The sequence below is a fragment of the Canis lupus genome, chromosome 22 (genome assembly GCF_048164855.1).
Source record: "Canis lupus baileyi chromosome 22, mCanLup2.hap1, whole genome shotgun sequence".
NCBI classification, from domain to species: Eukaryota; Metazoa; Chordata; class Mammalia; order Carnivora; family Canidae; genus Canis; species Canis lupus.
This window is the reverse complement of record NC_132859.1, coordinates 25,515,077-25,539,668: the sequence shown is the minus strand read 5'-3', so window position 1 is coordinate 25,539,668 and position 24,592 is coordinate 25,515,077. Positions and strand designations below refer to the sequence as shown.

General features: G+C 38.3%; 2 protein-coding genes across 15 annotated transcripts in view; one reads left to right on the top strand and one right to left on the bottom strand.

Moving 5' to 3' along the window:
• BTD (biotinidase) overlaps positions 1–2,153 on the bottom strand; it is a 31,783-nt gene extending 29,630 nt beyond the window's left edge. For 2 of the 3 annotated variants that reach the window (XM_072792845.1, XM_072792844.1), the window contains exon 1: positions 1,721–2,153. Coding sequence is in view for 1 of the 3 variants with exons in the window: in XM_072792844.1 (XP_072648945.1) it covers positions 1,721–1,731 (11 nt within the window). In the remaining 2 variants the exon portion in view is untranslated. The remainder of the gene's footprint in view (positions 1–1,720) is intronic. The other variant, XM_072792843.1, reaches the window with a different exon arrangement.
• Positions 1,675–24,592, top strand: part of LOC140614043 (2-hydroxyacyl-CoA lyase 1) — a 118,619-nt gene continuing 95,701 nt past the window's right edge. For 4 of the 12 annotated variants that reach the window (XR_012014939.1, XR_012014940.1, XR_012014938.1 and 1 more), the window contains exons 1-10: positions 1,924–2,126; positions 2,302–2,406; positions 7,445–7,485; positions 8,081–8,161; positions 10,167–10,239; positions 12,889–12,966; positions 13,802–13,896; positions 16,279–16,391; positions 19,235–19,370; positions 23,662–23,767. Coding sequence is in view for 9 of the 12 variants with exons in the window: in XM_072792816.1 (XP_072648917.1) it covers positions 2,037–2,126; positions 2,302–2,406; positions 7,445–7,485; positions 8,081–8,161; positions 10,167–10,239; positions 12,889–12,966; positions 13,802–13,896; positions 16,279–16,391; positions 19,235–19,370; positions 23,662–23,767 (918 nt within the window). In the remaining 3 variants the exon portion in view is untranslated. Of the gene's footprint in view, positions 2,127–2,301; positions 2,577–7,444; positions 7,486–8,080; positions 8,162–8,628; positions 9,147–10,166; positions 10,240–12,888; positions 12,967–13,801; positions 13,897–16,278; positions 16,392–19,234; positions 19,371–23,661; positions 23,768–24,592 lie in introns of those variants that run through there. The other 8 variants (XM_072792818.1, XM_072792817.1, XM_072792820.1 and 5 more) reach the window with 8 other exon arrangements.

Sequence of the window (24,592 nt, the reverse complement as noted above, 5' to 3'; positions counted from 1 at the left end):
TGAAGGAGACAAAGAACAGGACTACTCAAAGCCATATAAAGAACATTTTGCATATTTCTGGAATGTCAATTTCACTTGACAGGGAGTTTAAAATGTCATTTTTATTTTGGGTGGTGATTACATAGGTGTATACAACTGTCAAAACTTATTTAATATTTAAGATCTGTACATTTAATTGTATGTTCATCTCATAAAAAGATACTAAAATTTATATTAGATATGGATATACTTTGGAGTGGAATGCAAGATCTGCATTTATGTTTAAAAGAACTCTGAGACATCAAAGAAATCTATTTGATGGGATACCTTATGGAGGCCAGGTCTCTGCATCCAGAAAGGCAACTATTTCATTCTCTTCTGTATAGGGTGGGGGTTAGGGCTTGAAACGCTGAAAGGAAGACCTTTTGGAAGGGCCCAGGACTGCGGTTGGAAAGTCTCGGGTTTAGAAATCCTTTCACTTTCCAATACTTTTCATTCATTTCTCTATCCATGATCCACTCCCCTCTCTCTTTACCTTCCACATATTACTTTTCTCTTTGCTTTAAAACACTCGAAATCCTAAAAAATTTAGTCCCTCTTTGTTATGGAGATAACAAGTTTAAGAACTCAGATTTAATAACTCAGAGGCCACATTGCACATTACAAGCATCTTTTTCTGCTCAAAAGTGCAAGTTTTTGCACATTACAAAAGTTGCACATTACAAGCATCTTTTTCTGCTCAAAAGTGCAAGTTTTTGTTTTGTTTTGTTTTGTTTTTTTGAGCCGCCCCAGCGCGCCTCATAAATGTGTTTTAAAAGATTTTCAGCTACAGGGGCTGGTCAACAGAACCTAAATCTAAGAATTATGAAATCCCACGTTTCCTGATTTTGGAAAGACAAAAATGGGACAGAGAATGGAGAGGAAGAGACAGTAGTAAGAGTTAGAGGAAACAATGGTCAGAAGCAACTACGTTCAGGGGTACCTGGGTGTTGACTGCAGCTCAGGTCTTGACCTCAGGGTTGGGAGCTCAAGTCCTGCAAAAGTAACTAGGTTCAAGGGTTCCTTCCTTGTCCCTTCTAGCCTAAGAGCTGAAGAGTGAGGAGAGTACAAGTTCGGGAATCGGAGAAATGGGGTGAACAGTTACTGTCTCTGGCTTGTAAAATTCAGTGTCCTTATTTCTACCACTGGGAGAGACACCGCAGACACATCCATGTACGAATTTAATTAACGCGTAGCAGTTCATTACCATGTTTCACGAACTGCACAGTTGTGAAACTTTTTTTTTTAATTTTATTATTATTTTTTTTATTGGAGTGCAATTTGCACTCGCACTCGTTATGAGCATAACGCCCAGTGCTCATCCCGTCGAGCGCCCCCCCCCCCAGATGAAACTTCTTTAAAGTGACAAAATTGTGTACAAACAAAAAAGCACGTAACAAATGCCTAGGACACAAGCAGCCCAGAACCACGACGCGACCCTACAAGTCTGCACCGCGCTGGGGCTCGGCTCAGCCCACCCCGGTCCCAGCAGCCTTTGCGAGCCGGCCCTCGGCCCCTAGAGCACGGCGGGGTCGGGGGCCGCACACCCCGCCACGCCCCCTTCCGCACGTGCTCCTAGCCCTCCTGCGGCCCCACTATGCGCATGCGCCCTTCGCCTCCGCGCGCCCCGAAGGCTCCGGAAGGTAATCGGACGGGGGCGGGGGCGGGGGAGGCGAGAGGCCCCCCAGGTTCGGGGTCTCACCTGCTCGGCATAGGCCTCCGCCTACTGCTAGGCCTGCCTCCTCCTGACGCTCTGCCCCGGCGAATGGAGGAGCCGGGCAAAGTGCACGGCTCTGATTGGAGAAGGAGCGTGTTTACCTCCCCGCCTCATCCTGCGAGCCGACGAACGTAAGCCCCGCCTTTTCCTTCCGCTATTTCAAGCGGTTGGTCGCCTTCCCCTGTCAGTCACAGGACCGGGCCCCACGATTGGCGCGTGGCTGCCCCCTCAGTTTGGCTGGGTCGCTCCGCGTCTGCTGCCTGTTGCCTCCGCGAGTACCTCGAACTTTTTGAGGTGGAAGATGGCGGAGAGCGCCTTCGCCGAGCGTAGCGACGGGGGCGAGGAGAAGGTTTCTGGTGCTGAAGTCATCGCCCAGGCCCTGAAAACCCAAGTACGGCGACTCTGCTGCCGCGAAAGGCTCCTACGGAAGCCGGGAGGGAGCGGAGCGGTGGCGGCGGACGGCGAGAACGCCGGGGTGGGACGGGAGGTTCGCCCTGAGGCTTCCCTTCTGGCGCCGCGGGGGCGGGGGGAGGGCGGGCGTTTACTCCCCTGTTCCTGCCCCCCAGGATGTGGAGTACGTGTTTGGCATCGTGGGCATCCCAGTGACCGAAATCGCCGTTGCGGCGCAGAAGCTGGGCATCAGATATGTGGGGATGAGGAATGAGCAAGCGGTAAGCCTGGACGCTGGGAGCCAGCAGCGTGATTGGAAATGATTGATGATGACACAAGTATTGGTTGCAGACGCTCCGCGGTTACCCCTGCCCCTGTACTAAACTCATGCCAAGCACAACAAGCCTATGAAGCAAGAACTCTTGTTAATCCTAGCTGACAGAGGAGGAAGGTGAGAGGTTAAGTGATTTGCCCGAGGCGACAGTTGGTAGTGGCGGAGCCAGGGTTTGAGCCCAGGGGTTCTGAGTCTGGAGGCCAAGCTCTTGGCGCTGCTTGTACTTTGCCAAGTCTAGAGAGTCGGAATTGGAGGGAACAGTTTCCCAGTCTGAATCCAGGCCTTCTGTCCTCTCATAACTACCTGTTCGTGTCTGATTTTCTGTGTTGTTTGTCTGGTCTGATTTCCCTATTAGTCTGTGAGCTCTAAGAGAGGAGAGGTATTATTTTTTCCTTGACTCCTCTGTATCCCCACTGCGTAGCACATGATAGGTGCTCAGGGAGTTCCTACAAGATGAATGGGTGAAGGCCAGGTAGCCTGTTACATAGTAGGTGGCCCTGCAAGGTGACAGTGTCACAAATGATAAAGCCATGATTGGAACTCCCGTGTCCTCAATCCCAGTCCAGTGCCCCTTCCACAACATCATGCTGCCACTCTTCTTAGAACCTTATTTGGAAGCAAAAGAATGGAAAATAAGACATTTTGTCAGCCCAGCCTTGCCCTCCTATCACCAGTGCTGGTTTAAAAGATCAAGAAACTACCTCTACAGTGTCATATCCTGTCAGTCCATCTAAAGCAAAGTATTCCTGCTTGGCACTCTCAGCGTTGCTCTCTAATTCAGGCTCTTGCCACCTGTTGCCCAGACAGTTGCCTTGACCTCCCTAAATGCTGCCCTTCCTCTGCCATCAGATGTGGGCTTCTAGAGAGCAGGTTCATTTGTTCTGTCTCCATAGTGCTTGGTGTGGCTGGGGTTTTTGGATGATACAGAAGCTTACCATGTTTTTTATTAATTGACTGACAATCCCTAAGTATAAGATTTGAGGATTATAGTTCTTTAAAATCTTAAATCAGATCTTCATTTTGTATTCTTTCTGTCTTCTTAATTGGAACAACATTCTATTCTGTCATCTTTTTGAGAAGATGAAGCTAGTGACCGATTAATAAGACTTTTTTTTTTTTTTTTTTTAAATCTTTTTTTTTTTTTTTTAATTTTTTATTTTTATTTATGATAGTCACGGAGAGAGAGAGAGAGAGGCAGAGACATAGGCAGAGGGAGAAGCAGGCTCCATGCACCAGGAGCCTGATGTGGGATTCGATCCCAGGTCTCCAGGATCGCGCCCTGGGCCAAAGGCAGGCGCCAAACCGCTGCGCCACCCAGGGATCCCCCCGATTAATAAGACTTATATTTTACTGTTTTTCTGGAGGCGGAATGTCTGGTTTCTTCCTCATACACCACACGTTTAATGAGTACATTCCAGGTACTGGTGCTTATGTCTTCCTTTTACTTATTGCAAAGAGTCAAGCTGACTGAGGGAAATATGTGCTAGGAATCTCTTACAGGCATTCAAACTCATGTCTGACTTTTTTTTTTTTTTTTAAGATTTTATTTATTTATTCGTGAGAGACAGAGAAAGAGACACCGGTAGAGGGAGAAGCAGGCTCTCCACAGGAGCCCGATGTGGGACTCGATCCCAGACCTCAGGATCATGCCCTGAGTCAAAGGCAGACGCTCAACCACTGAGCCACCCAGGCGTCCCCTCATGTCTGATTTTGAATTTGTTATCTTTTCCCTCCAGATTGGCTCTTTCCTCTGTATTCGCAGTTTGAGTCAGTGGCACTGTGATTCACCTAGTAAAGCAAGCCCAAACCTGCAGATATATTGAAGGAATCAGGTTTAGTCTTGATCTTTAAGTTGATCACAGTTTGGAAGGTGAGGGCAAAACACACAGAACAAATTTATCTAGTGTAGTAACTTACAGTAGATATATGTATAAAGAATGGCACATATGAAGGGTGACTTATTCTGAGTGGGACAGAGAAGATTATGCAATGTTTGTTCATGCTGTGTTATATCAGAATAGCTTAAAGGCACAGTGTGCTGTGAGACCAAATAGGTAGATTGAGGAAAGGTTACATTAAGTCTATGGCTGGAAAAGGAATGTGGACTTGGGATTGGATGAGACTGTAAAAGTTTTTCTAAATAGGTGGGAGACATAATTAGATTTGTACTTTAGAAATCATGGTGGACGAGAGTATGTATCAGCAGGGAAGCTTGAAGTTTTATTTCAGTCCCTATAAGCTTAGTGGAGCTTAGCTTAGTGGCCTCTAGACCCCAGGTGCTTTATCGGGCATATGGATATAATGATATACTCATCCTTGAGGCTTATAGCCTAGCTGTGGAGACAGACATAAGCAGATAATTTTATTATAATGTGATAAGTGCTGTGATAGAGGTATACTGAAGGTGCTGTGGAAGCCCAGAAAACAATACTCAGCTCAGCCAAAAACTTCAGAAAAGGTTTCTTGGAGGACATGATCCCTAAGCTGTCTCGAAGGATAGGTAGCATTAACCAGATAGGAAGTAGAGGACTGGTTCTTCTGGAGATGATTCTTCATTTTGGGCTTTCTTAACTGGCTAAGTGGATCACAATACCGCTGACTCCGATCAGGAATACAGATGGAAGAGCTAATTTGGAGTGAAAAGATAATGAATTCAAATTTGGATATGAGTTTGAGATACCTGTAGGACATTCCTAGTAGTACATAGTCCCCTCAGTCAACCTGACTCTTTGCTGTAGTCAGGATGACTTCACTAGTGCCTGAATTAAGGGTAATGCCAGGGTAATGAAGAGAGAATGTGAGAACGGATGAAAACAGATTCAGAAACCATACAAGAGGCAGAAGATGACTTGACATCCAATTACATGTTGTAGAGAAAAAGGTGTAATTGGTTGTGCCTTGATTGTCTTTCATCAGATCCTTAGAGTAATCAAGACATATACTGACCAGCTTTCCAGGAAGCAGGCACACTCTTTTCACTGTTACATTTCTAACTTTGTGCAGTCAATATTCGGAGTGTTTTGCATGTATTAATTGATCTTATTCTCACAGCAGTGCTGTCAGTTCCTTATCTATAAGGAAGCCAGTAACTTGCCAAAATTACACAACAGAAAGTGGTAGAGCAGGATTGAATCAAAGCAATTTAGCTCTAGAGTCTGCTTTTTCACTACTATACACAATATTCTGTGTGTGAGTGGAGGTAACTTGGTAGAGAAATACATGTCTTTTTGTTTGCTTGTTTTTGTTTTATTTTATTTATTTGAAGGACGAGAGAGAGAGAATACACCAGTGAAGGGGGAGAGGGGTGGAGGGAGAGGGAGAGGCAGGCTTCCTGATGTGGGGACTCCCAGGACCCCGGGATCATGACGTGAGTGGAAGACAGATATTTAACCAGCAAACTGAGCTACTCAGGTACCTTGAGAAATACATGTTTTATGATCTATAAAAAAGAGTTCCTTTTCAACTTTTGACATCTGCAATAGAAGAATATAATTTTTGTTATATGTTGTTTTGTCTTTTGTATCCTGTAGCAACATTTCTTACCTTGGCTTAATTAATGGACAGGGCTCCTCAGTGTCCAAGTAGGTGTTCGTATTGCAACAGGTATTATATTTTATGCACTTGAATTCTTAGGAGTTTTATTATCCTACGTGAATTTGACCTTAGGTGCAAAAGGGAAAAGAGATAAGGGCCAATGGAGATAGTAACACAGAAATGGTACAGAGCCTTTATGCACGTTCTTAGTTGGGCATATGTAGTGGTGCCAGTTAGGATTATGATTCATAAAAATTTATTTTTAATTTTTTACAGTTACGTTCTAAACATTTAAGTTCAAGTTGAATGGAGGTTAGAAAATATCCTACTTTTTATTATTTCTAAAATAATAAATAATACTGTAAAAGATTCCCACACTAAGAAACAGGATTTATTTGAGAGGGCATTTAGCATTTTTTCAGGTTATCTCTTATTTAACACCTCTCCTTTTTTTTGCTCCGCAGCTAAAGTGTAGTTTAAAAGTAAAAACTAACTGGGGCACCTGGGTGGCTCTGTTGGTTAAGCATTTGCCTTCGGCTCAGGTAGCAATCCTGGGTCCTGGAATCAAGCCCCATGTCGAGCTCCCTGTTCAGCAGGGAGCCTTCTTCTCCCTCTCCTGCTCCCCCGCTTATGTGCATGTTCTCTCTCTCTATCAGATAAATAAATAAATCTAAAATACATAAATGAATGAGTGAACAAATGAATGACTCTTACCAAGGAAGAGCAAAAATCAGTGCTCTAAGCTTACGTTTTAAAAAACTAGAAAAAGAAAACCAAATTAAACGCCAAATGAAGAGTAAAATAATAAGTACAAGAGCAGAAATCAGTGAACTAGAAAATAAACGAACAATATAGAAAAATCAACGAAGCCAAAACTTAGTTATTTGAAAAGATTAATAAATTTGATAAATCCCTGGAAGACAGATGAAAAAGAAAAGAGAGAAAACACAAATTGCCAATATTAGGAGTAAGATAGAGAACATTTCTGCTGATCCTGCAGATATATAATCAGTTGTAAGAAGATATTACTAATAAACTAGGTGTGATATAGATAAGTTCCTCAAAATACTAAGAACTAGATGAGATACCTAAACCATTATTTGAAATTTACAGGTAGAACATTACTTGTTAAAAACGAAAGCATTCCAGTTCCTCCTTTACCATTCAGTTCGTTCTTTCTTTCTTTCTTTCTTTCTCTTTCAATTTTATTTATTTACAGAAAGAGAGCATAAGCAGGGGGAGCAGCAGGCTCCCCTCTACTGAGCAGGAGCTTGATATAGGGCTTGATCCTAGAACCCCTGGATCATGACCCGAGCCGAAGGCAGACACTTCTCCACCTAAGCCACCCAGGCACCCCTTAGTTCTAGTTTGTTACTGAATAGTGAATTTTTATATGTGTACTTACTGTCAGGATCCCAATATGCTTAAGTTCTGGTATTTTTTCTTTGTAGGCTTGTTATGCTGCCTCTGCGGTTGGATATCTGACAGGCAGGTAAACTAAAGTCTTTGTTTTATTTCAATCTCTTTTAAAGGTTGTCTTAAATAGAATATCTTAAGAAATGACTTTATAAATGTAAAATGGCAAACTGAATTATATGGAGATACACTGTCCTTGAGTGTTTTAAGGTTAGAAAGTCCATCTAGCATGAAGCTTTCAAATTCAATTTAAAACATTTGAAGCAGAGCATTACATTTCAGAATTATTTTCTGTCAGAGATCAAATGACATTTGAACACTTTTCTCCATGCAGAAATGTACTCAGCATCAAAAATTGGCTTTGAATTGTAGTTAAATTGATTGGGCCTAAATATAACCTCTTCAAAATATGAAAAGGTTCAAAATATGAAGACGTTAGTGAAATACAGTGTGAAGATGATAGGTGATCTTCTTTCTTGCAGGAATACTAATCTTTCTCATTTCTTTTAATTCAGAGAATATTCTAATAATTGCTTTATGAATTATAGTAAAGACCTATATGTCTTTCTTTTGAAGTTCCAAGAAGGTTGCCATGTTTCCCCCTAGAGTGATATTAATCAGATACTGCATTTGACTTGCTTTTAATACAATAAATTCTGTTTTGCTTCTAGGCCAGGTGTATGCCTCGTGGTTTCTGGCCCAGGTCTTATCCACGCTTTGGGTGGTATGGCAAATGCAAATGTGAACTGTTGGTAATTAATTGTTATTAGTGATCTGGGATGGGAAGATTTGGAATCAAGTGCTGGAGGGAATAGTTCAGTAAAAAATTAAGAACAGTATTAGGAAGAACATAAAAAACATCAGTATTCTTACTTAGGTAAACAATGTTAACATTTTGGAGTTTGGGGAAAACTTACGTATAGAAGCATATGAGCATACATATATGCTTAACTCATTGAGTCTGTCTTGTATATACACCTTCTTTCGATTAACATCTTCCTTCATTAAGGTATAAGTATTTCTAGGGGTACCTGGCTGGTTCAGTTGGTAAATCATGTAACTCTTAATCTCAGAGTCAAAAGGTCAAGCCCTATGTTGGGCATGAAGCCTACATTAAAAAAAGAAAGAAAGAAAGAAAAGAAAGAAAAGAAAGAAAAGAAAGAAAAGAAAGAAAGGAAAGAAAGGAAAGAAAGGAAAGAAAGAAAGAAAGAAAGAAAGAAAGAAAGAAAGAAAGAAAATGTGTTTCTAAACACACATGTAGAAGCATATGGGCGTAGCTCTGTGTTTAACTCACAGAGACTAGAAGTATATAATATGTCCTTCATCTACCATCTCCGTTCATTAAGATGTGTATGTAAACTTACGGGAATAGGCTGTGTTTAATTCATTAAATCTACACTGTGTATAAAACTTTAAAAAAACACATTTTGGAATTTTTGTATGTATTTTTCTCTATATATATGTAGGTGAATGTGTGTAAAGTCCTCCTTAAGTGCAGAATTACTTTCTTAAATCTTTATTTTTTTTATTTTAGTTTTTTTGAAGGTGTTACTTGTTTATTCATGAGAGAGACAGAGAGGCAAAGACACAGGCAGAGGGAGAAGCAGGCTCCCTGCGGGGAGCCTGATATGGGACTCCATCCCAGGATGCCGGAATCATGCCCTGAGCCAAAGGCAGACACTGAACCACTGAGCCACCCAGGCATCCCCAGAATTATTTTTTAAAGACCCCAGCTCAGTATGTAAGAGTGTATACAATTCTTCATCTTGTTTTACATAACTAGCAAGACAATTGAAATTATATTTTTTAGTTTGCTTCATAAGCTCCTTAGTACCTACTCTTTGACCTTGCCCTTAACCCCATTTTTGGTACTTTACCAGTAAGATCATGTTAAAGGGGGTTGTGTTCTAGTCAATTCATAGAATACTAGGAAGGAAGATTAAATATTTAGTGTTATTTAGACTAATGTTCTAGTAGGAAGAACATTGTTTACGTTCTTTCTATATGCCTTCTTTTTATCCTTCCCTCGTAGACTTTCTCTTTCTTACCTACTTTTAGGGTCTGATTTTTTTTTTAGAAGTATCTTCTTCTTGAAGGATAAGAAATGTATTGCCAAGGAATTTCTCTCACTCCGCCATTTCCAAGTAGACTCACTTAGGAAAGCTGAAAAAAAAAATAGTTTCCTCCTTTTAATCCCAAGACTAATGGGAAGGGCATAAAAATTTATTTTACATCATCACACCTAGAGGTTTAGCTTCAGCACCCAGAAGGGCTTAGAAGTGGGAGGCATGGAGGAAAAGCGTTTACTATAAATTTCAGCTTTTTCTGAGATTATGGAAGTGTTCTTGTCTTAGATTGCTTCCTAAATCTTTTTTAATCTGTAGTTTTTTTGTTTTAGAGATTTTGTTTATTTATTTGAGAGAATGCACAGGAGCAGGGGGAGGGGCCGAGGGGGAGAGAGAGAGAGAATCCTGAGCAGGCTCCATGCCCAGTACCCAGTCCAACTCGGGCTCAATCTCAGATCTCACAGCCTGAGGTCATGACCTGAGGGGAAACCAAGAGCAAGTTGCTTAGCCACCCAGTTGCCCCAATCTATAGTTTTTAAGGGAAAATGAAATTCTCAAAAAAAAAAAAAAAAAAAAAAAAGAAATTCTCTCTCTCTCAGCATACACAGCCGTTTATTAATTGGGCACTGTCCTGAGTATTTAACCTATTGATCTCATCTGTAATTCTCTTTTAAAACAATGAATATTTCAGGCCTTTGATTGTGATTGGTGGTTCTTCTGAAAGAAGACAGGAAACAATGGGAGCCTTCCAGGAGTTTCCACAGGTACACAACTCCAAAATTTTTCTTAGGGTTTAGTAGCATAAATGTATCCTATTTAGATTTATAGAGAAGAAATAAAAACTTCTGTCTGTAAGGTAAACATTTAAAATAAAATAGAGGTACCTGAGGTAATTTAAAGGTAATTTTCCTTAACTACAAGACAGTCTCATATTAAAGAGGATGGAGTAAGAGAAATTGGAAATGGTGGGGTGAGAGAAATTCCTCAGCAATAAATTTCTTCCTTTATACTAGGAAGATTAAATATTTTATGAATTGACTAGAACATAACTCCTATAATGTGAGACTGTATTAGGAATATGCACTCTGCATCTTCAGGAAGCTCAGGCTCTACTTAGGAGCAGTCTTAGAAGAAATAGATCTTTTCGACAGGCTTTTAAACTCTGAAAATAAGTTCTTAGATTAAGAGTCAAGTTGCAGGAATATAAATGGTGTGGGACTATGCCTCTCAAACTTTAGAGAAGTAAAAAGTTGAGAGTAAAAATCCTACATAAAATGACTATCAGTAGACTCTGGACAAGTTCATTGTTATTTTAGCAGGCTGAAAGAAAGTATTTAAAAATTTCTAAAAACCTCAAAGAATTTGCCCACAAAATGCTGTAGTGGTGTGTTTTTTGTGCTTTTTTTTTTTTTTTTTTTTTTGCTTTTTCTATATATTTATTACAGGTACAACAGAGGTGTTCATAAATAGTTGTATAAAACAATGCTACAGTTTTAAGAATAGCTGTAGAAAGCAAATAGATGAGAGTGCATGATTAATTCTTAAGAAAATATTTGTGTATTTATAGCACAAAGTTCTGAGCAGAGTTAAAATCCTTAGGCAAAGTCTAATCAGAAGTCATTGTGAGAACCTCAAGATAAACATAGAATTTGCTACAGTTTTAAGAATAGCTGTAGAAAGCAAATAGATGAGAGTGAATGATTGACTCTTTTTTTTTTTTTTTTTTTAAAGATTTTATTTATTTATTCATGAGAGACAAAGAGAGAGCTGAGACATAGGCAGAAGGAGAAGCAGGCTCCATGTACGGAGCCCGATGTGGGACTCAATCCCGGGACTCCAGGATCATTCCCTGGGCCAAAGGCAGGGGCTCAACGGCTGAGCCACCTAGGCTTCCCTGAATGATTAACTCTTAAGAAAATATTTGTGCATTTATAGCACAAAGTTCTGAGCAGAGTTAAAACCCTTAGGCAAAGTCTAATCAGAAGTCATTGTGAGAACCTCAAGATAAACAATTTTTATATGATTTAAATTATTATAAAGTACTAGATCTTGGTGTAAGTTTACGCAAGTTATATTTTTATCCTTTTGAAAGGGAATTGAAGTTTACTTAGTTAATGGTAAAGAATAACAACCATTATTTAAAAGGAAATTTAAACTTACTACAGAAACTTTATAGATGAAAACAAACCAAAGGATAATGTCCACTGCAACTTTTTTTTATCCTGAAAGGGAAAATAATAGTTTATTAGATGAAATTAAAAATGTGAAGAGAAAAGCACTGATTTGATTTAAAATCCAAGTGTCTGTTTTTTGTGGAAACATTTTAAATGAAACGACCAGGAACAGACTGAAAATCTTTTTTTTTTTTTTTTTAAGATTTTTTTTTTTTTAATTGAGGGGATCCCTGGGTGGCTCAGCGGTTTCGCGCCTGCCTTTGGCCCAGGGCACGATCCTGGAGTCCCGGGATCGAGTCCCGCGTCGGGCTTCTGGCATGGAGCCTGCTTCTCCCTCTGCCTGTGTTTCTGCCTCTCTCTCTCTCTCTCTCTCTCTATCATAAATAAAAAAAATAAAATAAAATAAATAAATTGAGAGAGCATGAAAGAGAGAATATGAGAGAGAGAGAGAGAGAGAGGCAGAGACACAGGCAGAGGGAAAAGCAGGCTCTTCACTCACTGAGCAGGGAGCCCGATGCCGTGCTTGATCCCAGGACCCTGGGATCATAACCTGAACTGAAGGCAGATATTTAACTGACTGAGCCACCTGGGCGCCCCAGATTGGAAATCTTAATTCTATCACACTTTGGGATTAAGACTATAGCAACTGTTCCACAGATTTCATACCAAAAGCTGTCAAGAGAGACTATTTCAACATACTGCTTCAGAGTACATTAAACAGTAAAAAATTAGTACTGCTGAATTGACACCTCCCAAACAGCACAGCAGTAAAATATAGGAAAGCCATCAGAAATGTAAGGATAGATTATAATTGTAACAAGATAAAGCAGGTAAGGTTTTGTATTCCTGGCTATGGAATTTCTGGGTCCAGGGATATGCTCATTTTAAGTTTTGGTGGACATTATCACCTTCCCTTCCCATTTATACTCTCACCAGCAGCTTAGGAGAGTGCCTGCTTTCCTATGTGGTGGTAAATGCTGAGTATTATCAAATCTTTCATTTTCTCCAGTCTGAGAAATGAAAATAGTGTCTTCTTTTGATTTACCTCCTGAATCATAGTGAGGCAGAAATTTGATGGTGCTTTGCCTAGGCTTTTAAGAAAACGTTCAGGAGGTCATGTATTTTCTCTGTCTTTTCTCTACACATAATAGAAAGTAAAGACTTAACATTTTGTCTTCCATTAGAAAAGTTAATATGATTTGTAAACCGTATTTTATTTGATTTTCTTTCTGTATATAGGTTGAAGCTTGTAGATTGTATTGCAAGTTCTCTGCCCGGCCGAGCAGCATAGAAACTATTCCTTCTATTATTGAAAAGGTAAAGTATTTAATTACCAGTTCTCCAAGTGAACTGATTTTTCTCAGTTGCTCATACCTGTGTTATTTTTATTCTCCATAGAATAAGCAACAATTTGGTATATATTCAGGCAGTCAAAAATGATAGTGTTAAAGAACTATTTATATTTTAATGTTTACTGTCAATTATAGAAGCAGATAATTTTTGAAAAAAGTTACTCCTTTACTTCAGATATTAATGTTATTTTTTTTAACTGCAGAAAAGTAAAAAAAGATAAAATATGAAATCCTGGGTAACCCTTTTCTTACGCTTTTGCAAAAGATTAGTTTTGAAAATTAGTGCTAATGCACATAAAACTATGTCTTAATTGACTAAAGAGCATATTATAAATTAATTTTAGCTAACCAACATTTGTATGTGGAGTTACATTTGAGCTGTTTTAAAACCATGTGTTACAGAAACCATTTGACACATGTAACATCACAGCTTCTGAAAACTTATCCAGGTCATTAGGACTAGGAAGTAAAGTAGAGAGGTACAAGTTACAGAGTAAACAGGTGGCAGGCAGAGCCTGGTGGATAATTTCTAAGACTGCATGTAATATAACATGAAGTTTAAAAACCTAGGTGAGTATTTTCTCTCTTATCTCTTTTATTTAAAGCAAAAATATCTTTTAAAATATATACAATCAATAGTGGGCATTTCAATTTTAGTTAAAATTGTTTATTTCTCCAACTAGGGACGTCCAGAAGCAAGTAAAATAGCATTCCTTTCACAATTTTTAATTATCTTTAAGTGGATTATGTGATAAAGATTGAGAATTTTAAAATATTTTCTTCTATTTGTAAAAATTTAGGCAGTGAGAAGCAGTATTTATGGCCGTCCAGGTCCTTGTTATGTTGACATACCTGCAGATTTTGTGAACTTCCAAGTGAATGTGAATTCTATAAAGTAAGTAATAGTTATATTGGAGGAGCACCTAGGTGACTCAGTCGGTTAAGCATCTGCCTTCAGTTCAGGTCATGATCCTCAAGTCCCTGGATGGAGCCCCACATCAGGCTACCAGCTCAGTGGGGAGCCTACTTGTCCATCTCCCTCTGCCTTTCCCTCCCTCACCCACTGCTTGTGCTCTGTGTGTGTGTGTGTCTCTATCAAATGAATAAATAAAATCTAATAAATAGGGACGTCTGGGTGGCTCAGCAGTTGAGCGTCTGCCTTCAGCTCAGGGCGTGATCCTAGAGACCTGGGATTGAATCCCGCATCGGGCTCCTTGCAGGGAGCCTGCTTCTCCCTCTGCCTCTCTCTCTGTATGTCTCTCATGAATAAATAAATAAAATTTTAAAGAAATCTAATAAATAAAATAATAAAAAGTTAAACTACAGTTCTTTCTGTGTTATTACAGTGTTTGCCTTTTAACAATTTACATAACAGTTTATAAGTTAATCTTCATTTGTCTTAACTTTTGATCCTTTAATAATTACACTAAATCCTGGCCAAAGTGTTTAAGTCTGTTGATTACAATGGTGTTATTTAGTAATTATTCGGGGGTTAATTATTAAGTAAAATACATGGAACTACCTGAACACTCATTGGTTTTGTTTTGTTTTGTGTTTAAAGATTTATTTTATTTTTTTCATGAGAGGCACACAGAGAGAGGCAGAGACATAGGCAGAAGGAGAAGCAGGCTCCCTGTAAGGAGCCCAATGCAGGACTTGATCTCAGGACCCCAGGATCATGCCCTGAGCCAAAGGCAGATATTCAGCCACTGAGCCAACCAGGTGCCCCTCCCGAACACTCATTTGAAAGTATTCTTCCAGTGACCATAAATAATACACCCCTGTTAATGTAGTAGGAGTTACTTGGAGTCTTCATAGTATAAACCAAGAGATGAGGTGAGGTGACTGTTGAAAAGTTATTTAGGATTCAGCATAAACAATTTTAGTTTATCTCTGTGATTTAAAAATATTCCAACCCAGGTGTTACTATGATTTTCCATGTTCTCTTCCTTAAATACACACTGAGTGAATAAAAGTATAAGAAACATTTTTCACTGGTATCCAAGTCACCTCTGATAGGATGGATACTAAGGTTAATCACTGTGGGTACCATTTAGTATATTCCTGCTGTTGTGGACTAAGCGGTTCTCTAGTGACTACAGAGAGAAAATGTGCATTTCTGTATATTCAGTATACCAAAGAGTTGTTTCTCATTTTAAGACTCAGACAAAAAGGATATCTACCATGTATAATACCTGAACATGATAAAATATTACTAAGGGCAAGGAGTCTCTGATAAGTTAACTCTGTTAGCCTTCTTTAAAATTTTTGTAAAAATTGAATGTCTGTTTTTTGTGTGTTTTATATGCTCAAATTTTGTGTAGTGTATGATGTTTACTACTTACATGAAAACACCAAGGTCTTGGTATCCAGAATACTTACCTATGACAGTTTTAATTTTTCCTAATGCATTTTGTATTACTAAAATACTGACTCTCTCAGTGAGTGGAAATGTAGTGAGGTGGTTAAAGGCATAGACTTTAGAAACAGAAAGTCAGTCTAGTCTCTGCCACATACCACCTGGGGACCCTGGGCAAGTTACTTTCTGAGTTTTCCTTCACAATAATAAAATGGAGATAATGGTAGTGCCTGACCTCATTGCTTTGAAAACAAAATTTTTAGTAGCTTTTTATTTCTTTCTTTAGTTTTTATTCATGAGAGACCCAGAGACAGAGGCAGAGACAGGCAGAGGGAGAAATAGGCTCCCCAGGGGAGCCTGATGTGGGACTTGATCCTGGAACCCTGGGACACGCCCTGAGCTGAAGGCAGACGCTCGACCTCTGAGCCACCCAGGCATCCCTGCTTTGAAAATTAAATGAAATTAAATGGTGCATAATATTAAACACTGGCTCTGAGTGTGTTTTTTACTATTCTTGCAACAATTATTACTACAATGTAAAGCTATTAAGTCAAATATCCTGTCAATGAATTACTCATTTGGTTGGCTTTTAGATGGTATTACGGAGTAACTTTTAATTTACTAGATGTGATGAGGACGTTATGGTTATATAGGAGAAAGGTTTTATCTTTTAGAGCTGCATGGAAAAGCTTATAATTGCCTATAATTCACTTTAAAACGGTTCAGGAAACAAATTTGCATGCGTATTTGTGTGTGTTGTAAAGCGAATGTGGTAAAATGATATTAGTTGTTCAGTCTACATGGTGGGTATGTAGAGTTTATTGTACTGTTTTTTTCTACCTTATTGTAGATCTGGTCTTTTTGTAATAAAAAGTTTAAAACTTGGTTCTTTTAATTAACAGAACTCTTTATTTCTAGGTACGTGGAGTGCTGCTTGCCACCTCCTGTTAGTATGGCAGAAACTTCTGCTGTATATATGGCAGCATCTGTGCTTCGGAATGCCAAACGGCCCCTCCTTATCATTGGGAAAGGTAGCCTTGAATGGAACTCTAAATCTCGCTAAGCTGTTGAAAGAATGTGGATTCTATTTAGAAATTGTCTTCATTATTTATTAATATATCTAATATTTTGGGATCCCTGGGTGGCGCAGCGGTTTGGCGCCTGCCTTTGGCCCAGGGCGCGATCCTGGAGACCCAGGATCGAATCCCACGTCAGGCTCCCAGTGCATGGGGCCTGCTTCTCCCTCTGCCTGTGTCTCTGCCTCTCTCTCTCTCTCTCTGTATGACTATCATAAAAAAAAAAAAGTACACTTATTAATATATCTAATATTTGAAATTGGAGTATGAGTTCTTTTCCTTTAGCATTCTATATTAATTTTGAAACCATAGAATTTTTCTAGAATGCCCAGAGATCTTGTCCTTTTAAGGGAATATCACCCATTCTATTTCTTCAGCCTTATGTGTAAAATGTGTTTTTTTTTTCCGTTATAAAAATAATATTTGATCATTATAAAAAATTTTGGAAAATCCAGAAGATAAGAAGGAAGAAATGCCTTCCTCCAAAGACAACTATTTTGGGGGCACTTGGGTGGCTCGGTCAGTTAAATATCTGACTCTTATTTAGGCTCAGGTCATGAACTCAGGGTCATGAGATCAAACCCTCCACCTGGGAGTGTGGAGTGGAGCCTGCTTAAAATTCTTTCCCTCTTCCTCTCCTTCTGCCCCTCCCCCCTCCCTCACATTCTTGCTCTCAAATAAAAGAACAACTATTTTTAACATATAATACTTTTCATTTCTGCATATATATTTCATACACTCTGATCACACCATATAGACTGTTCTATTTATATTCTATTTATTTCATTTAATATTATAACAACATTTCTTCATGGTCTTAAATTTTTTCCTAAATAAAATTTTAACGTCTATTCATGTATATACTAACACTTCACTGACAGATATTTGTTTAGTATAACTGACAAACGTGTGTCCTCAACGCTTTTTCCATATTTAGGATTTAAGATAGATTCTCAAAAAGAAAATTAAGTTAAAAAAGTAATTCATTTTTGGTTTTTGGTACACATCGTCAAATTGCCTTCTCTCAAGGTATTGTACCAATTTATACTCCTGTCAGCAATTTATTTTGGTATCCATTATATATTCTAGAACTGAGAGGGCTGTAAGTTACCTGTGATCATGCTAGTCAGTATCAACTACTAAGGAACTAATTACATAGAAACTAAAAATAATTTTAGTGAAAATGGTGGACAACAGAAAAAAATCAAAGTCAGAGCTGAGTCAAAGGCAGCTATATGATGCATTAGCTCTGTGGTCCTGGCAAACAACTGCTTTGAGTCTCAGTTACCTCATTGTAAAACAAAAATATTAACTATGTAAACAGGATTGTTAAAATTAAATAGTAAGTTAGGTAGAAAGAACTTAGTAGATGCTAGTTTGTTTTCATTCTTATTTGAACCAACATTTGATCAGTACGTATGATAAGGCAGGTATTCTAGAAAACATTTGTAAGATATACAGAGAAATAGTGGTCCCTTCTATTTTTTTTTTTTAAAGATTTTATTTATTTATTCATAGAGACACAGAGAGAAAATAAGAGGCAGAGACACAGGCAGAGGGAGAAGTAGGCTCCATGCAGAGAGCCCGACGTGGGACTCGATCCAGGGTCTCCAGGATCACGCCCCGGGCTGCAGGCGGCACCAAACCGCTGCACCACGGGGGCTGCCCAGTGGTCCCTTCTAAAGATAGATTGGTAACAGATAAATACAGTGTACCTTTAAGTGGTGTGTACAGAGAGGGTGAGGTGGATTCTCAAGGGAAGTAGGAACAATTTGCTTGTGTAGGTGGTATGGAAAGACTCAGGAAGAGATGACATTGCTACACCTTGAAAAGATGGATGATAGCTCACTGAGTAGACAAGTCCAGGAAGAGAGGACTGGGTGGACAAAGATATTGAGGCAAAAAAGAGAATACAAGGAAACTTTCTGGGTGGAAAAAAAAGCTATTTTTCATCTGACATATGAGAAAATATTTTAAGGTATTAATATTGGGGGGAGCATTATATTGAATCTGAATGTACACTATACTATTTACTGGGATTCAGCAGAGAATTACAAGTTTCAAATATGGAGTAGTATTCTATGAGTGTTAAAAAAGAATATAGAATTAGATAGCTAAAAAGAATTATAATGGCCTTAATGACATTAGAAATGATATCATTCCTGTATTCAGATAGTTTTCAGTGTCCTTGAAGGCTTAGGGCCTGTGATTGTTCTACAGGCACGCAAGCATACATAAGAACAAATGATATGTGACCTGCTTAGGTTAGCCCTGTTGCAGTTCTACAATTGTAGAGCCTTTGAAAAGATCTATGGAGCTTTAGAAACTTACATCTCTCGTTAGAATCTCCATGCCCTAGTGTAGGAGACTGAGCAGTCCAGGTTAGCTGATGGTAAGGAGCAACCTGTGAGGTTAGAGAGAGCCATTCTCTGTCAAAGTGCTGCCTTGCCTACCTGGGCCTGTCAGTAAAGAATCTGTATTTAGGGAATTGTGAATAGTAATTTGGTAGGAACCATAGAATAGACCATTGAGAGCATCAAGAGATAAGAGATACAACTTTTGTTTTGGAGTAGATGTCCTTCAGAATAATTGAGAAGATTATTGGGGAGGAAATTAGTTGCTTTCTTGAACATTTTAAAATACCAAAGGTAAAAACCATAGTCACAGTTTGTTTCAGTGTAAGCCCTGTATAAACAGATTATTTGAGGAGTTCTAAAAGCAAACTCCTGTGAACTATTTTAAGAATCACAGTGCCTGGAGCATAACTGACTTGTCTAATACATTTGTGTTTCTGGTAGGTGCTGCTTATTCCCGTGCAGAGGAGGCTATCAGGAAATTGGTGGGGCAATGTAAATTGCCATTTTTGCCCACCCCCATGGGTAAGGGTGTTGTCCCTGATAACCATCCAAACTGTGTATCTGCTGCCAGATCCAGGTGCGTGGCTTTCTAGAGTTTTAGTACAATGGCTTGGCAGATCTTAGGCTAATTTAAATTATTTTGTGACTTTAGGGATCCCTGGGTGGCGCAGTGGTTTGGCGCCTGCCTTTGGCCCAGGGCGCGATCCTGGAGACCCGGGATCGAATCCCACATCGGGCTCCCGGTGCATGGAGCCTGCTTCTCCCTCTGCCTGTGTCTCTGCCTCTCTCTCTCTCTCTCTGTGACTATCATAAATAAATAAAAAAAAAATTAAAAAAAAATAAAAATAAATTATTTTGTGACTTTAATGAATCTAACAGAAGTTCTGAAATGTAATTTTAAGCATACCTGTTTCTTTTTAGACTTCTCAACACTTTAAAGATGTTGTCCACTACCTTCTGACCCTCATGGTTTTGGATGAGAAATCTGTAGTCATTTGAATTGTTCTCTTTTATGTAATATGTTCTTCTGTAGCTGCTTTCAGGATTTTTCTTTATCTTTGGTTCTCAGCAATTTGATTATGTGTCTGGGCATGGTTTTCTTTTAGTTTATCCTGTTCTCTGATCTTCAATCTGTAAATTAATGTCTTTCACCAAATTTATAAAGTTTTTGGCCATTATTTCTTCAAATATTTTTTTCTACACCATTCTCCTCCTTTCCTGGAATAATATAAGTTGTAGGCATTTTGACATTGTCCATAGGTCTCTGAAGATTTATCTGTTCAATTATTTTTTTAATCTTTTAAGTAGTTTATTAGAATTTTTTTTAATTAATTTATTTATTTTAGAGAGAGAGAGTGGGAGTTGATGGGGGTGGGGGGGAGGAGCAAGAGGGAGAGAGAAAATCTTAGGCTCCATACCCAGTGCAGAGCCTGACACAGGGCTCAATCCCATGATCCTGAAATCATTACCTAAGCCTAAACCAAGCATTGGCTGCCTAACTGACTGAACCACTTAGGCACCCTTGTTAGAAATTCCTTAACATGTTCTTTTTCTTTTTAAATAAATTTTTTATTTATCTTTTAATTGAAGTATAGTTGACATACAATGTTGCATTAGTTTCAGGTGTAAAACCGTGATTTGACATCTCTCAACATTATGCTATGTTGTCTGTTGAGTTCTTTTCAATACTTTTGTCTCCTATTTTATAGTCTGTTGAGTTCTTTTCAATACTTTTGTCTCCTATTTTATATTTCTCTGTTGAGAACTTCTCTCTTCCCATGTATTTGAAGTGTTTTTGTTTACTTTATGGAGCATATTGTAGTAGCTACTTTAAAGTCTTTGTTTACTAATTTCAGCATCTGAGTCATCACAGAATGCAAGTCTATTAATTTCTTTTGAGAATTAATCACATTTTTCTGGTTCTTTTATATATGGAGTATTTTTGGAATATATCCCAGATTTTAAATATTATGTTGCGAGATTATAGGTCACATTTACATACTCTGTAGAACGTTGGCTTTGTTTGTTTAACAAGCAGACCTAGTCAAGTTCACACTGCAAGGTCTGTCTTACCAGGGCAGTGGCTCCAGGGTCAGTTCATTTTCAAAGCCTTTGCTATGTTCCTTTGAATTTGTCCAAGTGTAAGCCCCCAGACATGTGCCAGTTCATACCCAGAACTAGGGAATTCTTTTCTCTTCTCTCTAGGACAACCCCCTGCCCTTTCCAGGACCCCTTACTGCTACCTTAGAGTACTACACAAATGGAACTGCCTTTGGAGCAAAGTAACAGACAGACAGAAAGATAAAAAGAAAGAGGGATTGTCCTCATACTCTTCACAGACCCCAGGGACCCCTCTTCTGGTTCTTCTTGCCTGAAAAATGAAGTCTCTTGTAGAATTTTAGTTGCTTGGGAGCTACTGCGATGCAGCTGTGTGGCAGGGCTGCTCTCAGAGCATGGCTGGGAGAGCAGGACAGAAAAGAAGAATAAGCCTGAACTTCCCCCCCCCCCCGGGCTCCTCCCCAGCTTTCAGGGGCTCTTTTTTCTCATCACCTGGCCAAAAAAGACAAGGTTTCTCCCCAGTCTTTGTTGCCCTCCAGTTCTACAACCAGTGCTAGCCTGAGTCAAAGCCAGAAAATAAAAGAGGGGGAATAAAGCTTAGAAACTCACTACCTGAGTCACTTCTTTGACTCTTCTCCCAGTTCACCTACTATTGGGTACTTTTCAGAATCCTCAGGCAGGTGCTTTTTATATTTTGTTCAGTTTTCCATTGTAATCAGCTAGGCTGTAGTGGGCTTACCCAGCCTCGGCTGACACAAGAGGTCTCCTCTTTTTAGATTGTTAAATGCTTTGATAAACTATACATTTTTTCTTTTAATTTCTTTATTATGAAATATTCTAAATAAACATGAGAGATCATTTAATAAACACTATGTAACCCCCACACAACTTTATCAAATATAATATATAAAGTAATATGTAATATTAGGTAATTAAATAGTAATGTCATTGCTTTAGTTTCTAGGTTTTTTTCTTTTTTAGGAAACAAAAAGTCTGAAGTCTGATTCTGAAGACTTACGGATTCATTTATAGTCCTTTGAATAGCTTCCCTGATCTCATTCCCTCCCTCCCTTTCCACAATTCCCCATGGCTGTGCATTTGGTGTTTTTCATACTCTTATGCACACACTAAAATTAATTTTGAGGGTTTTTAAAATGTAATTTTTTTGCTCTTTTGATGTTATCTTAAATGGGTTATATCTCAGTCTATAAAAGTATAGATTATACCTTTACTTGTATTTCGTATTGATAATACATTGGACAGTAACCAGATTCTTACACTGTTAAGGTTTTAGTGTGTGTGTGTATTTATTTGAAGTTGGCTCGAGCTGAAGTTTATCTTCATTCCAGCCAAAATTTAAGAAGGTAATATTAATAGTGTAAAAAAGATTGCAAATGGCTTTAAATAATCAATAATTTCATGTATCAGTGAGGAAATCTATTCTTCCAATTGCATGTATTCCTCCCTCCTGCTCTACTCTATTTCTTTCAAATAAATAAAATCTTAAAAAGAGAAAAAACATAAGAGGGAAATATACAAGAAGCAGAAAAATGAGAAGTAAAAAAAAGAACACAGCAATTGTGATAATAAATTTTTTTGTAGAAAGGCAGACAGTATTGATTGAATCAGTAATAATGACAGTTATATATAAGAACAACATATGAAACAAATGATACAGCATAAAACAAGCAAAGATGTGTGAAGTAAACAAAGCAAAAATGTCTATTTTAATATCAATGTGGATATCAAAGTAAGTTATTTTTAAAAATTAGTTATAGTGACAAAGATATTAAATAGAAATAAAACTATTAGCAATAAATTGGATAAAGATTTTTGAATGCAATTTGGGAATATGAATCATTTGTCTTAAAAATATCTGCTTCTAGGGGTACTCGGGTGGCTCAGTTGGTTAAGTGTCTGCCTTCAGCTCAGATCATGATCCCAGGATCCTGGGATCAAGCCCTGCATCAGGTTCCCTGTTCGGTGGCAAGCCTGCTTCTCTATCTGCTCCTCACTTCTGCTCCACTCTCTCACTATCTCTCTCAAATAAATAAAATCTTAAAAAAAAAAAACCTGCTTCTAGGAATCAATATGAAATATGTACTAAGATTTAAGCAAAAAGATGTGCAACCCAGTCCAATTGATAACAAATTAAAATAAATTTGATATATGTGTTCTGCAAAATATGTAGCCTTTCAAAATTGTATATAAGGATGCTTGACTGGCTCAGTTGGAAGAGCATGTGACTCTTGAATTCAAGGTTGTGCATTTGAGCCCCATGTTAGGTTTAGAGATTACCAAAAAAAATAAAAATTTTAAGAGCAATGTAATGATAAAGGAAAATGTTTGTAGTAAGCAAAAGTGTATGAGACAGTATTATAGCAAACAAGCTCAACAATATAAAAATATACTTGCATAGAAAGAACACTAGATGAAAATATGTCAGTCTGTGAATAATAGCTTTTAAGTTGATAGTATTATTGGCTGAAGTTTTGTTTCTTTATACTTTTTCTGTTTTTTTTAGATTATCTACAGTAGACTTGTATTAATTTTTCTAATGATAAGTAATAATGAAATAGGTGTAGTGTTATATTTTTCTTCTTATTTCATCATTTAGATTACTATTTAAATAGAATAGCTTCAAAAATTATTTTGGTTTGAAAGATCAAATTTATCCTAGAAGATTCTGAAGACTGAAATAAGACGAGCTCCGGATTAAACTTTTCTAAATACTTCAGAAATTAATTTTAGAATAATTCAAATAACTATAGATATACTTTTTTATTATAACAGATTTTTCTTTTTAATAGGGCTTTGCAATTTGCTGATGTAATTGTGCTATTTGGTGCCAGATTAAATTGGATTTTGCATTTTGGACTGCCTCCAAGATATCAACCAGATGTGAAGTTTATCCAGGTACTCAGAGTAGAGAGGTTTAAAATCAGAGCTATCTGTAATTTATTGTTCTTCTCAGCTATTATCAGCTCTGCTCTCTTCTTGGCTTTTGTAGGTTTTTATAAATTGTCTAACATAATTACAGGTACCAAAGTAAGCCGCCTTTTCACGCCTATGAAACGTAATATGCCGCTTTCCTTCTAACCAGAAAACCTTTCAAAACCAAGTTTTGAATAGTTTGAAGACCATAATTTGCCTCTTCTTCATAGTTCAAGTATATTTAAAGGTAGACAAAGGGGTTTAAGTAGAATGGTAGACTAGAACAAAACATTCAACATTGTTAGGGATTGAATTGTCCTTTCAGATACCAAATTTTTCAAACACCCTTTGGTTAGAAATCTCTAAGTGCTGCTTTTACCTCACTAAACAGAGTAGAATATGCTTTGGCCTCCCTTTGATGGTTCTTGTATCATTATGATTCTCTTTCTAAGCAGGTTTCCTTGCTGGTATGGGAGGTACTGCTTATATGATGCAGCGTCAACCTGTTTGCCCTACAGAGATTGTGTTTGGTGACCCAGCTACGGTTCCTGTCTTCTCCCTGTTTTACCTTTTACTTCTTTTTTTTTTTTATTTTTTTTAAAGATTTTATTTATTTATTCATGAGAGAGAGACAGAGACAGAGACATAAGCAGAAAGAGAAGCAGGCTCCATGCAGGGAGCCCAATGTGGGACTCCATCCCAGGACTCCAGGATCACACCCTGAGCCAAAGGCAGACACTCAACTGCTGAGCCACCCAGGCTTCCCTACCTTTTACTTTTCAAAGAGTCAGCTTCTAGCAGTCTCTT